General features: G+C 44.7%; 1 protein-coding gene across 3 annotated transcripts in view; it reads right to left on the reverse strand.

Moving 5' to 3' along the window:
- The window catches only part of INPP5D (inositol polyphosphate-5-phosphatase D), a 53,859-nt gene that overhangs the window by 24,979 nt on the left and 11,638 nt on the right, over nt 1–17,242 (reverse strand). For all 3 annotated transcript variants that reach the window (XM_065675081.1, XM_065675080.1, XM_065675079.1), the window contains exons 3-4: nt 2,604–2,754; nt 304–475 (exon numbers count right to left, since the gene is read on the reverse strand). In XM_065675081.1, the coding sequence (XP_065531153.1) occupies nt 304–475; nt 2,604–2,754 (323 nt within the window). The remainder of the gene's footprint in view (nt 1–303; nt 476–2,603; nt 2,755–17,242) is intronic.

The following is a 17,242-nucleotide window of genomic DNA, read 5'->3' on the forward strand; positions in this document are numbered from 1 at the left end:
TAGCTTAGATGCATAGCTGATACAACAAGTTCTCTCAGATATTACCAGCTTTTATATTAGAAACCTATATCTCAGCAGAGAAAGTCTATTGGTGATTTTAATACTTCCAAAAAGTATTTTTTCTAGATGACAGCTGGACTGTAAAGAGTAGTCAATGCACTGTAGATCTTATTCTGTTCTTCATTTGTTAGTATGAATAAGTAGTTTCACTAAATCAAATAGGTTCAAACGGAGAGGCCCAGAAAGGGCAGAGCTGGGCTGAAGGCTGATTCTGCAGCCCTGTCACTTGCCATCCATCCTCACCTGCTTGTGTCCTGGTGCTGCAGCCGCTGGAGTAGTGTCTCGGAAAGGGACAGTTTGTTAACATCTGCCACCTTGGAGTTCTCAGGGAGAGAAGATACCTCCTTTGTCTCGCTGCTTGGCAATGTCATGAGGATGTTGCGCAGGGGAAGGATAGGAGGCGTGGGTACCAGGTCTGGGAAGGAGGAAGGGAAAGGCACAGTCACCCCCAGCATGGCAATTTGATCCACTCACCCATTGGCAAGGCAGAGTCTGTACCACAGTGGCAGTTACTGCAAGGACCATCCATTCTGAACTGCCTCTGATTTCAGAGCTGAAAAGCTCAGGCCTTGACACTGGCCCAGTCCTGTTCTCGGGGATGTCAGCAGTGTGAGACCAGTGGGCTGAGCTGCCAGGCTTCATGTACAAGCAGTGTGAGCCTCTGCCTGGCAGTGTAACCTCATCTGAGTCAGTTTGAATCTCCCACCTGCACAGCCACTATGAAGGTTAATTAGATACTTTGAATATAATGCTTAGAGAACATAGATGTACCTCATCCATATCATTACCAGACCTGCCACTGGGGCAGAATGGGGTGGAGGGGCATGATTGAAAGAGCACCAGAAGCTGATAATGGAAAGAAATGAACAGCTAAAGTAAGCAAATTCAGATGGAGAATATAGAACCCATAATCCAATACAGAGGGGCTGAGCATCCTGCCTTGTCTTTAGGGCATCAAGTTGGAAGCACCAGCGGTTTTCCTGCTCTGTAATGCTGTTGCTCAGCATACTCTCCTCTCCTGGGAGAACAGTGTGTTTATCTCCACTTATCCTAGCCATGGTTCATGGTTGTCTTTCTTTTCATAGCAATTGCTCCAACGCTTTGTCACACATGTCATATGTAGCTGGTTGAGTTGTGAGGTTTTGTTTGGTTATTTCCTAATGGTGACATTTTCAATACAAAGAGACACTTAAAACTGATTCATTGCTCCTGGGCAGAAGCTGTGATTCACAGAGCCACTGCAGCACTGAGCAACGGCACAGCTGGGTTGTGCATCTGCAGGGTGCTCATCTTCCACCTCTGCAATTCTATGTATAAGGTGGCCAGACAACTATAGGCCTTACATGTCTCCAGCATGATGGCAACAAGGTGCCTTAACAAAATTAAATCCTGGACATGAACAGCCTAGCTGCAGTGCTAGTATTTCTTCATCTAAAGGCTCTCACTCTTGGCTAGAACATCATTCCCTGCTGCTCGCCTCCCTGTGTATTAATTTTGCTGTAGTTCCCTCCTCCACCATGAAAGCTGGAGACTCAGTGCAGCTGGCCAAGAACCAGGAACATCTTTGCTGAGCAGCTTTGCAAAATCTTGTTCGGTTTCTTCACGAGAATTGCACACCAGAATCTTCCAGCTCCTATTAGACATCCATTGGATTGCATTAACGTACACAGGCACATCAACCTGCTTTAGTGCGCATGCCTATCTGCCTGTCACAGGCAGACTATGAGGGACTATGGGTCGTAGTCACAGGGACAATGTCCCTCAGACGAGTTTTATTGTAACTCTCATCATTTCCGGACAGACGTCAGAAAGGACAGGAAGGATGGCTCTGTGGGCATGACCTTCCCCTGGGATTAAGGAGAACAATGACAGATCTAAGAGATGATCCAGGAAAAATCCGAGGAACGATCCAAGACCAGCGAGTGTCAGGAACCCACAGTGACATTTCTTATAAAATAACTGGGATGATGCCAACCACACCTCGTCGTCATACATTTTCCTTTATACATAGAGTTAGGCTGTCTGCCACTGCAGATCTGCACCCTCTGGTTATGGCTATTAGAAATGTCCTCTGGATCACAGCAGATAAGGGGGCCTGAGTTCTAGATGAATCAAGACCTGCAGGAGCTGCAGAGAGATGTGCTTCTAGTCTCTAGGGGAGCATCTCTGCTGCTGAGACAGTGGCCCTACAGAGGCAGTGCAGGGAGAAGGGTATAGAGACATGTGAGATGGCTGAATATAAACCATCTTGAGTTCAAATGAAGGACCACAGATTACTCAGCCCTGCATGTGATACAATATACGGCAAAGAGTCTCAATGTATTCCCTCAGGTGCGCTAAACAGATGCTTCAGATACAGTACAACCCCAGAGCCATGAGGACTCACTGCCTCAAGGTCTTCCCACCTCAGGCCTCTCTACACGCTGCTCCATTTTATTGCATGACCTGCTGTAACCTCCCTGACTGCACTGTGCATATCCAGTCCAGAAGAAGTGTCAAGGGTTAGTATCAAGTATCACCAAGTCACAACATGGGTTTCTTACCAGCATCCTCCTCTGGTTCATCTGCAGCCTCCTCTGCTTCCCTTAGGACTGGATATTTGAGGTGCCATACCAGACCCATGTTCTCCTTCTTGTAAAACTCTATCAGTTCCACCAAGTTCTCAAAATACTTCACAGGAACACCCTCTGATGCCTGAAACAAAACACAGAGGCTGTCATGGTATGGGACTTCCTACTGCAGAAACAATGCTCCCCACAGAAGGAAAAACAGTCATAAAGAAAACCCCACTACTGCTGTAGTCAGCCAGCCCAGCTCTCAGTGCCCATCTGACTACAGGCTCTGTGCAGACGGACTCCTGCAGTACAAACAGAAACAGATATACACACACATGTCCCAGCCAGAGTCAGCAAAAATGGTAACCTCAAAGATTCACTGAAGCCAAATGGAAGAGCTCTCTCATTTGATTCAGTGTGCTTGGCTTCAAAGCAAAGGAAGACTTAAAAAACAAAGTCTTTTTTTGCATTCCCTCTTTAATCTGTATTAGATATTGTGCTATCCAGGAAGATTTTTTCTGTGAAATTGCAAGGTAAACATGTCTAAAGCTGGGTATTAGCATCCCTTCCAGGATTCAAAGGCTCAGAACTAGGATCAAGTGAAACAAGCTAGCAAGGTACTGTCACTGAGAAAGCTGAGGCTTTGGGCACAGCCAGGACTGTGAATGCACCACGCATGACACTGCGCTCGCCAGCTGAATTTTAACTGTGACTAAACTCATTTCTGGCACAGCCCTGGCCACTAATCTCAGGAAATGGATACTTGCAGAGGGCAAACACAGGGACATGACATTTACAGAGGTCTTTAGAGGTAAAGCTTTAGAGCAGTTCTATCTATGCATTGGTACAAATGGTGAATCTGCTGGATTCACCAGGCAGGAAGAGCTGCCATCCACACAGCCCTTGTCCATCGCTTCAACCAAGGGCCCTACCAAAGGCTGATAAATGATTTGTCATGGCTCAGCACAGACCTCCTGACCAAAAGAAAGAACTCTGCATTACCGCCAGAACTGCACTTAAGTACCATCCACACCCACAGCAACATGTAACCAAAGCTCTGATTGCTCTTCCCAGGGCATGCTCGTCCCAGTGGGGTGCTGTTTTTGTGAATGCAAGGTTTTCCCAGAGAAACCAACCCAAGAAAGCCCTGTCTACACATGCAGCAAAACATAAAGGAGCCAAGGCAGAACAGTGCAGAGTAAATGCTTTCCAGCCCCACAAAACTGTTCTCGACTTGAAAGATTAATACTGGGAGCTGTTCACAACCCAGGATACAGCAGCAGTGGGCAATCAAAAGGAAGACCCAATACCCTAATGTCAGGCTTGACTTGTACTCTTTTACATGCATAAAGCAAGATTTTGCACAGGAAATACTGTTAGCTAATAATTAAAGCTTTGCCTCCAATTTGAAGTAACTTGTTATACAGCCACACTTTAGATACTCTGCCTAACAGGCAGGGTATTTCAATCTCTTTTTGGATTGCAATTATTGGCTGTAAAAATTAACATACACAAAGTTTTAACACAAGTTTGGACAAGCTTATTTATACGCTGTTTGTCCAGTCTCTTATTGTCTGTGAACAGTTTGTGTTTAAAAGGCAAATGTAGCAAAACCAAGAGCATTACTCATGGTGAGCACAACACAGAAGAGCATCTTCAGTGAGTCCTAGCAACAACATTTCCTTTTAATTCTTCCTGAAGAACAAAAACTCCAGCCAGAAATTAGGACAGTGCTGTCAATACTGAACTGCATTTGAAACCTTCGGTGCCTCAGGCTTGGCATCAGAAATACCTTTCAACTACACTTACATGTCTTGAAAGGCACATTTTTGTAACAAACACGTGTGATGTTTCTGAGAGCTCTGCCTGTACAGGCTCCTTTTCTGTCTCCTGGGTGTTCCTGCATTCATCAAGATCTATTATTCTTGTACACTGGAAAATGTTGCATTCAGCATGAAGGCAATGCTTGGGCAAACACCTGTTTTGTGAGGCCAGAGGTGGTGAAACAAATTGCTGCTTAAAACCTCACATTACCATAACAGCATAGGCCAGATCCTGCTTGGTGAGAGCAGCACAACCTCAGCAAAATCAGAATGACTTATGATTTACACCAACTAGTGCAAATAGTGTCTTGGTTCTCCCAAGCTCTTCTGCTTCTTGATGCCTACTCTGAAGGCTGGGAATCAGGGAAAACCATCAAGGAAAATGCATTCAGCTCTAATCCATCATATGAACGGATCCTGCAATCATGGTGCTGCACTGGGATAGACCTGGAATAGCTCAGTTCTGTGTTTCTCTGCTCATATTTCCTGCAGTATCTTCCTCTGCTCCAAAATCCCCATTTTTGCAATTATTTTGCAGCTGTGACCAGAAGTCCCTGCTGGCAGCCCAGAGTGCTCTGTTAGCAGCACTGACTGCAGGATGGCAGCACACTCAGCCTTCGTGCCCACCTCATGGCAGTGTTACCACACTTCATCCTCTGGATTTAACCTGCCTGGGCTGCCTTCTGCCCACCACCTACACCACCCATAGATGGACTGACATGGGAGACAATGCTTTTGATGGATTGCTTTACCCTAAGCTATCCCAAAGGGCACCTGGAAAAAGGCATCAGCCCCATCAGAGCGCACACTCTGACCTGAAGACCCATCAAGGGTAAACAGGACGGTCAGGGTTTGCCATCTGCATATTTGTAGGAGGAAAACTTTGCCATCAGTGCTCTCCCACCTCCTGAATTACTGCAGTCTACCCTGGCTCCTCCTCTTTGCAAAGTTGTCTTCACACTCCTACTTCACTTTCCAAAGACCACACTGTCTTCCTGCTCTCCCATATCTCCCTGACAGATGACTGTCCCTGAAGCTCCTCCATCCCACCCCTGCACGACATGGCTCCCACCCTCAGTGCCCAAACACTGTCTTCTCAGCCTTGTTTTGCCTCTCAGCTCCTGCTCTCCCAGGGCACCTGCAAGAAGCTGGATTGTCCTGCACAGCTCTTTCAAGGTCAAATGGAGCCTTGATGTAAGTGGGAGAAAAGGCTGAATTAGCACTTGTTGCTGCCAAGGATAGTTCAGTCTCTAAAACTGGGCTGGTTTCTGTGGTAACCAGAAGAAGGAGCATTTTGTAACAGGCCTCCTTCCTCTAACTCATTGCACCACGTTTCAAGAGTTGATCAAAGCCTATGGTCCTGCTCGAATTCCCCCAAGTGGCCTTAAGCCCAGCTCGCGTGCAGGGTAGCTGGATGCGCTCACAGAGCAGCTCCACTGTTATGCATCCTTTCTACCCTGGTACTTTCCCACCATCTCCAGCCACCTTCCTTGAATGCCACCATCTACTCTCTCAACTGGTATTTGTGGCCATGAGGAGGAGCTGGGCTTTGCATTCATCCAGATCCAGCCGCTCATTCACAAAGAGAGGCAGTCTGCATTCCTCCAGTAACCCACTGTCGTGGTTTAAACCCAACCACAAACCTCGTCCATTCACTCCCCCCCTTCTTGCCCTCCCCCTGCTTCTGGAGGGACAAAGAGGAGAATCAAAAAAAATGCAACTCCCACAGGTTGAGATAAGAACAGCCCAGTAACTAAGGTATAACACAAATCACTGCTGCTACCACTAATAATAATAGTGCTAAAGGAAATAACAAGAGGAAAGAATACAACACCTCAACCCCAGCCGACCAATAACTCGCCCCACTCCCCTCAGCCGAGCACCGACCGATACCTCCTCCAACCCTGCAGTCCCACCAGCCCTTCCGAGGTAACTCCAAGTTACATCCTGGGCATGACGTGCTGTGGTATGGAATACCTCTTTGGCTAGTTTGGGTCAGGTGTCCTGTCTCTGCTTCCTCCCAGCCTCCCCTCCTCCCTGGCAGAGCATGAGGCTCAGAAAGTCCTTGGCCAGACCAAACATTTGAGCAGCAACTGAAAACATCGGCGTTATCAGCACTGTTCCCAGGCCAAAAGATCAAAGCACAGCACTGCACTAGCTCCTAAGAAGGACAAAAATGACTGCTGCTGCTCAACCCAGGACACCCACCTTCCCCAGGTCCAGTCAGGATAGAAAGGACCAACTCCCCATAGCACACAGTAAAAATAAAAGATGGCACTTTCATATATTTGGAGACAAAATTCAGCAGGGAGCTGACACATGTCCCAGGCAGCTGCACAGAGACAGCGGGAGCTGCAATAAGGAAACAGGGAACCTTCTGTGGCCAAGCTCAGAGGGAAGTATGGGGACCCTCAAACCTGCTCAGCACCCACTCACATTGGGGAAGCTCAAGGGTCCTGCTCTGCACCACAAAAGCCACAGCAAGCACTGCCTTGCTACACATTAGCTTTGCCATCACCAGAACCTGAAAGCAAAGATCGCTGCATTATTCTCACTCACTTTCTTTTGTATTATTATTGCTGTTATTTGCAAGGACCTCAAGAGGAAGCGTGCGGGAAGGGCTGTGCCCCTCCAGCACAAAGCAGTACCCAACAACCCTCTCTGCCTGTTGGCCTGCACTATGAAATGAGCTCCTGTTGGTTCAAGGCACCCCCAAAATTTCCCCACTCGCCCAACAGAGCAGGGCACGCTGCTTTGCTCTGCCTCCCTCTGCACAGAGGCACAGCAAATACTATATGTTGTTGGAACTGGGAGAGAGAACAGTAAAAGCAAGACCTTGCCACAGCACTTGCTTCTCCCCCTGGGGAAAGGATAAGAACAAAGCCTGCAGACGTTAGTCATGTTGTTTGACACGACTGCAAGGTGCTCAGATGCCACTAGTGATGAGTGCCGTGTGAGCCCCCCAAGATCCAACAGCCCGTAACTTTGCCACCAGCCACAGCACAACATAACTATCCCCCGGGCTATGTGTTCCCAGGCTAGCACTGCTCATGCTCATTAAATGGTGGTTGTGTAGCATCATTTAACACAGAAAACCTGATTCAGTAATGTTGTAGCTAGCGCTCATGTCTAGATGACCTACCTGAAGGCTGGTCAAACAATCCGCACTGCCAGCAAGCAAGGAGAGCAGCATGTAGCTGGGACATACGCTTTCTTCACACTTGAAATTGTGGCAAAGGCTTATAGGTTGGGAAGGAAAAGCAGTGATGGATAGTTGCATCCTGGCACTGAGTCGCTCCACATCTGGTTGCAGAGCGCATTAGTGAAAACTGGACTGATGGTGCTCTCTGAATAGATGTCCTCAAGACAACCACGCTGGATGACAGCCGTGAGGCAAAATGGAGCCTAAACTTTATGCCAACTTGCTCAGGCTTTGGAGGGAGCAGGCGCAGAACACGGCACTGCAAACAAAACCAAGTGGAGCAAGCTGGAGCCACCCGAGCAGAGCGCAACAATGAAATCCACTTCCCGCCCCCTTCCCGCTGTCATTTAGTAACTATTTCCTTGGGGTTATCACAGGCTAGATCTCATTTTAATTGCCAAGTGAATTGTTTCAAGTCATTAGAAATGTGGATGGCAAGTGTCATGTCCACGGCAACACACATATACCCCAGACCCATGCTCACACTGCTCTCAGGACACTGGCATGGGATGGAGGGCAGGCTCTCCTTCCATGGCACCACTGCTGGTACCTCAGTTTTGCACTGCTCACAGCCATGACATATGCGAAGGAAACACCTAGTGAACATACACAATATAGGGAACAGCCTGTAAAACAGCAGATTTGCACAAAGGAATCTGGATAATAATGAATCAGAGGCTATGTAGCAATTTTATAGTGGGAAACTGCATTAGAAAAAGCCTGGCTTTCTAAGATCTATTAGTAGGAGTGTCATATGAGACACAGGAAGAAACTCTTCTGCTGTACTTGGTGCCATAAGGCATTAGATGGAGTGCCGTGTCCAGCCTAGGGCACCACTTTTATGGAACATGTAGAAATAACATAGAGTCCCAGTGAAAAAATATGGGCATGGCTGAATAGCTGGAAAATGTGATTTACAAGAAAAGCTCTGAAGCCAGGGACTGGTTCGATGTGGAGACTTGTAAAACTAGTACAGTCTTACAAGTTTTATATTCTATTATGAAGATGATGGCAACCAGCAGTGTGGGAAGTCCCTCAAGGACAGCAGATGTGGCTGGCTTACTTTGCAGTAGAGGAGGTTTACATTAGATCTCGAGGAACCTTGCCAGGCAGAGACAGCAAAGTCAGGCTACACAGGGGGAATGTGTGCCCATGTCTCTAGAAGCATCTCAGTGCTCAGCACCCTACCCAGGCATTTCTCCCAGCTAGCTGATCCTGCTTCAGCCTGAAAACAGGACAAATGCTGGGATCAGAGACCTCACAAGGCCTCACTACTGCCCCAAGGAAGCCGTTGGCAAATCTGCGTGCTGACTCTTTGTCCAGATCCTGCTGTATCCTTGAAGGAGACTGGTAAAACTGAACATGACCATGCTTGTCATGACCAGCCCAACCATTTCAACTACATCACAAAACGCGGACTCTCAGATCTTCTGACTGCAGCCCTTCTGGCTGGAGACCTCCTTTCCACAGGATGTCCTGGTGTCTCCTGGCCTCCAGAAACTGCCCTGAATTCTGCAGGTCCTTCGAGTTACCAATTTCCCTTCCATCTTCTGTACACTCACTGCACACTGGTTTAACACAACTGGCTACAAGTTGGCCCTGCCTTCATGATGAAAAGTACAACTAAAGCCTTTAATTACTAGTCTTTTGTCAAACTTTGCAATGCCCTTTCCAAATTCACCCATCTAAACTTTTCAACAGGTTTTTGTATGGCTGAGATGATACAATTTTCCTTTACATCTGGTGTAAGAAGGCCAACAGGACACAACCTAAGTCTCCTCTACTTCATTATCTCCAGGCAAAGCCCACTGGCCAAGAGAAAACTTTGACCAAGATACTCCAAATATGGGTTTGCTGGGAAGCAGCTCTGACCATATCTTTAAGAGAAGCTGCAGTATAAAGACATAAAATGAAAGGAGATTGAAAAGATGTGAAGCCTACACTAGGCCAGGCAAGGAAGTGGTTAACTTGGGGTTCATTACAACAATTGTATAAATAGATGGCACAGGAAGTCTGGGGCCCTCAGAAGGAAGAGGAAGTGTTTTCCTTTCCTGAGCCAAGGCGCAAGGAGGAACTAGGAAACTGGTCATCTGGCTATATTGCTTAAGGCCAATCTGTTCTAACCAGAGTGCCTTTAAACAGGTATTCAAACCCATTTATAGGCATTTCAGTACCAGTCAATGAGTTTTCAAAGTTATGAAGTTCTTGGAATACCCACCAGCTTAGATGGAGCTGAAAACCAGGTCATTCGGCTTTGGTGCGAAAGCCTGACAGGAACTTTTTTCCTTCTAGATTTGAAAAGAAATTTTTTAGGCTTCCCAGTTTGGAAAAAAGTTGTCTCCCAGACTGTCTTCTAGCTAGGAAGTTTAGTGGCATTTTTAAATCTACATTTGGCTCTCATGTAGGCAAGCTCTTATATTTCACTGAAGAGCTGAATGTAAGAGCTAAGAATCATAGAACACCAGGTTGGAAGAGACCTCAAGTATCATCTGCTCCAACCTTTCTAGGCAAGCATGACCTAGACTAGATGACCTGGTAAATTACTTTTTTCAAGTATTTTAAAGCAAGCTGGTTATGTTTCAGCTTTGTTTTGTTAGAAAAGATTCCTTATTTTTAGATCAAATCTTGTGCTAAGAAATCTCAGGAGCATTTCACAGGAATGGGATCACAGACAGGAATCACAGCTGGGAGAATCAGCCATTTCCCAAAATACAAGCCACCCAGGAACATACTCTATTTTATATGCAACGCCCAGGGCTGGGGAGAAATAGGGCTGACTATGAGTACGAATGGAGAGGAGTAAGTGTGTGGCTGAGGATAAAAGGAATCCTGTGACATGGAGGGAAAGGAATGGACTTTAGTAAGTGGTTGGAGGTAAAGGAATGGTCTGCAGTTAAGTGGTTGGAACCTGCAAGCTGGCCGGGCAATGGGGATGCTGGGTAAAGCTCAGCAAGAGGGTCTCTGACAGCAGAACTGGGCTTGAGAGAAGAGGCAAGGGGTGGAATCCAGAGAACCTGGGTGGCCGGAGCAGCACCTTCTCACCTTGAAAAAATCATATGGATTTTCAGGAGAATGGCACAGAGTAAATGCAGCTGTAAATTATATGATTTGAATAATGCTGAACAGAATGTAATGTGAGTAGTCCCTCTCTCCTCTGAGAGATGATGAAGGCTTTCGTGTCTCATTCTGCAAACGGTTTGGTCCTGACACTCAAGTTTGTTTATTCCTATCACTTTTGCCACAGAGACCTTTTACATTTAAGACTTCAGGTGAAAATCATGGGAATCAGAGAGTGCGGGAAAAGAGGGCTTCAGAAATTCTGGAAGAGATTATTCATGGAAGGAAACAGGGAATTGTAGTTTAACAACAACTAAGTATGCATTACATCTAGCTTCTTGCCTCCACTGCTAACTAGGCAGCAGGGCACATCATGAATTCACTTCCAAATTGTCCGGTACAGTGCAAATCTAGATTAAAATCTGAACTCCCTCCTAATCCAATTTTGGACAAAATGGCCACCTCACTTTTTCCTATACCCAGTGTCATAGAAAAGACTCGGGAAGTACGATGCACTTTGCTCATGTTCAGTTTCAAATGCTTAACATGTTCTATGTGTGGAATTTGAGCCTGGTTTGAGTTAACCTTAAAAAGATCCTGACTGTCACACCTGCCACTTCTGATCTCCTCTGGCCCTGCAGAAGATTTTCTCTATGTGATCCCACACAGGTTTCATTCTGGCAGCCTGAAGATTGGCTGTGTTCACAGGTAGGAACTGCTCCCGTGGCAGAACTGGGACACTTGCAAATTAAGAGAGTCTGTTGAAGAGAAGGAATCTTGAAAGAGGTTCTCAGCAGAGTATAGCTGGCTGCCAAATTATCATCTCAAGTTCCTTCTGCAAATTCTACATGCTAAAGAAAAACATATCAGAAGTTCTGAAAGGTAAAGGACCTATGGAAGTCTTTTGAACCAGCATTCTCCCACACAAGATAGACACAGGTCATAAAAATAATGTACTCGGATCCTACTTAAGGACCCCATTCCATTCTGCTCTGGCACTCCATAATTCACATTAATTGCCAAATACCTTACAAACATAGTTAGATAGGAGACAGTAAGAACACCAAGCACCACAACAGCTACTTGAGGTAGTTCTTTGCACTAAATAAACCATTCAAACTTTTGCCATCAAAAAAACATTTCAGCAACACAGCATATAATGATCCAACTTGTAGTACCAAGAGAAACCTCCTGAGCAAGGAACCCTTTCGGCATTTCTCCATGTTAGAATAAAAAAGATTTATATCAACAACAAGCAAACAAGAGTACAGCTCCATGATAGAACATTAGGGACTGGTATTAAATTTAGCTACAGGGTGCAAGTCAGATGAGCTGGTGATGAATGAGCAAAGACTGCAGATCTATGGGAATCTGATGCAATTTTTTCTTGGCACTTCTAGTGTGTGGGTGGAATTTAAGGAAAAGTTTTGGAGTACGCTACTTCTAACAACATTTGGGATTTAATCACAAGATTTGTGCCTTTTGGTTTTCCACTGAAAAGCTTCAGCACTTGAAGTCAAATTAAAGTTTCCATTTTAATTTCTTCATAAAGGATCTATCTCCAGTAACTACCAAGACAAGCTTAAAAACACAGGTCCCCAAGACCTAGCAAGGCATCAGATGTAACAGTCATAATTTAGGAAGGTAGTTTATAGAGGTCATTGTTCTGATTCTGTCATTGCGCACTGCTGATGGTAGCCAAGGTGGGGAAATTATTGCAGGTCACTGATACCTGCTTCACCGTGGAAATTCCCAAGTGCCCGTCAGCTTTTCCCTCTATAGAAGGCAATAAACATATCCCCAGGAAACAGAGTGTGGGGTTTGAAGTCCTGTGAGAAAGGTGAGGGCTGTCTACACTGGCTCTGCCTGCACAGCAGGGCAGGACCCCTCAGCTTGCATCACTCCTACACTGCATTCCTGGGGGTTTCCTCTAACCTGTGCAGACAGACAGCAGAGGATCCACGATCAGCTCTCTGCTTTCCCTGTTGTCTCCGGTGCTGAATGAATCCCAGTTTCAGCAGACACCAAGCATTAAATGTGCAGGAATTACATAAGATATCCAGTGGAAAGGAGAAAATGCAGGATTGAAGAAGTTACAATTATTGAAGATACACTGCTGAAGCAAAGCCATGCAGGCAGAAGCTGCGTGTAAAACAGGTGCATTCACCACATTATACTGCATAACTTTCTGCATAACTAAATAACTGCATAACTGCATAACTAAAAACAATTAGCAATGCCCAGATAAGGGTAAGCACCTTAGTGTTACAATTTCCTGCTTCAGCCTGCAAAATTTCTCAGGCTTTAACCTACAGCAGCTCTTTTCTATTTTTCTGACACTAAGGGTGACTGCTTGTCCTCTCTTTCAAGGGACTGTCCCTTCATTCATTTACTGCACGATTAGGACAAACCCTTACTCAATTAGAATGAAGCACTAAGCCATGCCTGCCAGTTGAACAGAGAATCCAGTCTGCAGAAGCACCACCATTTAACAAAGCTTACACCAAACAACAAACATTCCTCAAACCCTCTCCTTTTATGTTCTCCCCTGAACTGCACCTCTGGGATAAAAACAGCCGATGTGGTGTTGCACATTTTGTGTTAGACTTTGACCCCTAGAAATGGACCCAACCCAAGTTTTCTGGTTTTGCATGTGGCATACAATGAAGACAAACTTTTGGAAAGACTACCTAATGCTCTGTGAACAACCAGCGCTTGCTGCATGTAGGTTCTGCTGTGTTCAATCCCAAAGAATACTTATATACTAAGACTTAAACAACACAGGTCCCTACACCCCTGTCAAGTTATGGAGAATGAGTCTAATACAGAGCTATACGGAAATTTTAATTCAGGCTTAACAGCCTGCTAACATATAGCTCATAGAGAGCTTTGCTTTACTTTTTCTCCCATGGGATTGCTGAACCCAGCTGTGCTGCATGTTATCTTTTAAAATACTGGAGAAGAAAAGCTTTAGAGATGTGGGGTGTAACGGAAGGGAACTAAGTTATCATTTGAGAGGAGAAGCAAGATGAAAAACTCTGTCAGAAGTTAAGAACTGAAGACAAAAGAAGTCAGACAGCAGAGCAAAGACCTGGGAACAACCGAAAGCTGCGTTGTGACTTCATTCTCTCAGAGGGACTCTGAAATAGCTGAATCTGATCTATCTTTGCTAAAGGCTGTTTCATTTCCCTAAACCATTTTGTCATTTGAAGTCAGGTCCTGCATGCTTTGCATCTCTGCAGCAATTTGAAAAGTAAAAGAGTCTAAAATTCTTTTAAAACTTCACGAAACAGCTTCAACCACCAAAAGGTAAATTTGAAAAGTATTAGTGGAGCAGACTTCATTTACCTAACACATACATAACTAGGACAATACTTTCAATTGAACATGTTGTTATTTAAAGGTGATTGTATCTTTCTATTTTGTATTTATATCAGCAATAAGCTGAGCGCATGTAGAATCTAGTGGTCCCACTGCCCAAGGGGTGCCTAAGTATTACTTGTAAGATGGCGGATGAGTTGTATCTCTGCACGGGGAACGCAGCCTGCAATGATGCATCAGCAAATCAAGATACATCTCTAAAGAAGAAAAGGAATCACTCTGTCAGTAACAAGTGCAGAAACAATTTTGTACAGATGGCGATATTTGCCCTAAGACTCACTGTAAACAAATTCAGTAGCAGTGTTTGCCAAGACTTTCCCATCTTAAATGATCAGGACAAAAAGCCTCATACAGCACCAGCAATGTATTAGCTTCTCTGAGAAAACAACTCAAGACTTGCCTGAAAACGAGTACTTTTCTCTGTGACCCATCATGCCTTAACGCACTGAAGCAATAAAACCTAGTGCTTCACTACCACACTGCTGAAAGGGAAATGATCTGTTGCCTCCCTGAACACTCCAAATTCCATTACAAAGCTTCATCAGAAATCTTTAAATATAAAACATAAAAAGGATAAGACAACCAAATGGTTTCAACACTGCGTGACTGATAATATTAAAGCAAACATCTATTAAATTGATACAAAAAGTAGAATATTTTCTTGTTGATAATTTTGGCTGTGTAAGTTTTCAATCCTTTTTCCCCAGCTGCCAGAAAAGGTTTAGAATACTTTAGAATCTCAAGAAATGAGAATGATGCACTTGCCTCTCAAGCACCAACGGCAGCTAATTTGAAAAGCCTATCTAAAGAAAACAACTCTTCTTCTAGTTCTCAATCCATGGGCAGAGGTTGCTACTCCTTTCTTTAAAAAGCCCACAGAAACAGTTGATTTGGGATGGAAATACCTTTAGGAGAGTGAGGGGAGAGCAAGAACTTCCTAAAGTCTGTTTGCAGCTGGAAAAGGTCTGTGTATCATTGGAGGCTGAGGCTCCCAACCGCTCATTCCTGTCCCACACATGAAATCCCTGCCCCACTTTTGCGTCCAGAGCAAACCAGATTGTTTGTGCACTCCAGCTCTTGTAGCAGGAACTGAAAGATCCAGCAGAGTAGGAAAGAGCTGCTGGGCACCTGGCTGTAAGCGGTCAAAGCCTTTTGAAAGGGTAATACGGTGAAACATGCTTCTAGACCAATAACTGTTAAACTGGGTACTGTTTAACAGCCCTAATCTTCATCTTCTGAATCTTTTGCAGCACCTGAAAGTTGCTTTTGTACACTCAGTGAGGATTACCTATTTGCAATTTTCAATTGTTTAAGTGTGATGAAGGCTTTACGACATAACACATTTATTGCAAGGCAAACTGTAAGAGAACTGATGACATTCTGTGGCATTTCACTCATTGGAGTGAAATCTCTTCATAATGTGATTTTACTTATGGCATGGCAAACATCTGATTTCATTTTCTGAAGTTTGAAAAGCAAAATAATATCACTTAAACGTAATTTAAGCCATCTTCTCTGAGTTGTGGGGTTTTTCAATATATTTTCAGGAAACTGGAAACATTCTTGAGGTTTCAAACTAGACAAAAGCTGGATATGGTTTGTTTGTATGAAGAATTTTGTATATCAAGAGATTCAGTAACAGGAATGTGCATGTTTGAGGAAACACCTAGTTCTCTTATTAAATGCTGCTTCTTTCAGTTTGTCAGAACCTGTGAAATGCATTATGTTTATTCCTACCTCAGATGCAACAGCAGAAAAAACAATTTCCTTGTACAAACAGATTTGCATAGTTTGCAGAAAAATGAACTGCACAGATTTTGCTAAGCCCTGACTCCAAATTATTTTCAGTCCTACATATAAAGACCTTCACTCTGTAAAGCGTTTTACAAACTGATTTAAATCAATATTAACTTATACAGAAAAACATTCAAATTAGAGTATCTATCATTTTCAGTTATAAAACAAAGCTTAATATCATTAAATTATGTATTTGGGCATACTAGAAACGTGTTTCCCTAAACATACTTCAAGACAGTGCTCCTAAGTACTATCTGGGTGCCCCCTGGTCCCTTGTTTCTATCCAAGGAAAGTAATCACCCCAATTATACCTCAGCCCTTCTGTCCCAATGCAGTACCAAAAGCACAGCAAAATTCCTGTGGTAGTAACTAGCTTGGATGAAATCAGTTCTAGGGAGTAGCTGTCCAGCTGGTGTGTCCCATCATACTGGCATCCTTCTTGATGGGACACTTGGTTTCCTCCTGCCTTTTAACACAGAGGAAAGCCAACAGTGCCCAGTGCCATTTGGCTGCATGGAGACTGTCGATTTCTTACAGTCTCCATGCAGGTTGGGCACGCACAGGCCTCCCCTGTCCTCACTGGAGACCATGAGGTTTTGATATCGGTTTGAGCAAGTACAAAATCTTTACACAGCTGTCCGACAGAAGCTGTAAGGGACTACAATGTTGTGAATGCATCTCCCTCTGAAACCAGCTCAAGTGCAATTTCCTAGAAGAAAGGTTTTAATCAGATATAAATAGATCAGCAAAATCCAAGGCACATCACAAAATCCTTACAATGGAAAACCTTTTCTTGGCCACACGTGTCAGAGCAGCACAGCAAATTGGGATTGCAGTGCAGTACCCAAGAGAACAACAAAAACCTTGCATCCTTCTGCAAAGAGCTCACAAAGGACTTGGTGCTGCATGTGCCACAGCCAAGTAACTGCCACTGCCATTGGTGACAACAGCAGTGACAGCACGTATGCAGGAACTGACCTAAACCTAGGCTCTCATCAGACCACGCAAGCAGTATGGGCAGCCGTGGGTCTGTGCTCTGAGAGCAGGTTGCCAGATGAATCTTCTGCTCCAAGCTCCACCTGTACAACTCATAAGCAGAAGGCAGAATGAGTTCTGCTAAGAGGCAGGGACAATATTGCCAAGCAGCTGATGTGAGCAGGCAGCCCTCTCACTGAATGCCTTGCCTGTTCAGGGACAGAGGATTTTTGTCATTCTGGACTCTTTAACCAACCCATATGCAGACAAAGTACAAGTCCAGATGCATTCCCCAAATTGTCCTTCTAGAAGTGTGCCAGAGAAGGAGGGTTTCAGCAGGAAACCCTTTACAGAGCATTTATAAGTTTTCCTACCTTCTGAGAGTACAGTGG

The sequence above is a fragment of the Lathamus discolor genome, chromosome 3, assembly GCF_037157495.1.
Source record: "Lathamus discolor isolate bLatDis1 chromosome 3, bLatDis1.hap1, whole genome shotgun sequence".
Lineage (NCBI taxonomy): Eukaryota > Metazoa > Chordata > Aves > Psittaciformes > Psittacidae > Lathamus > Lathamus discolor.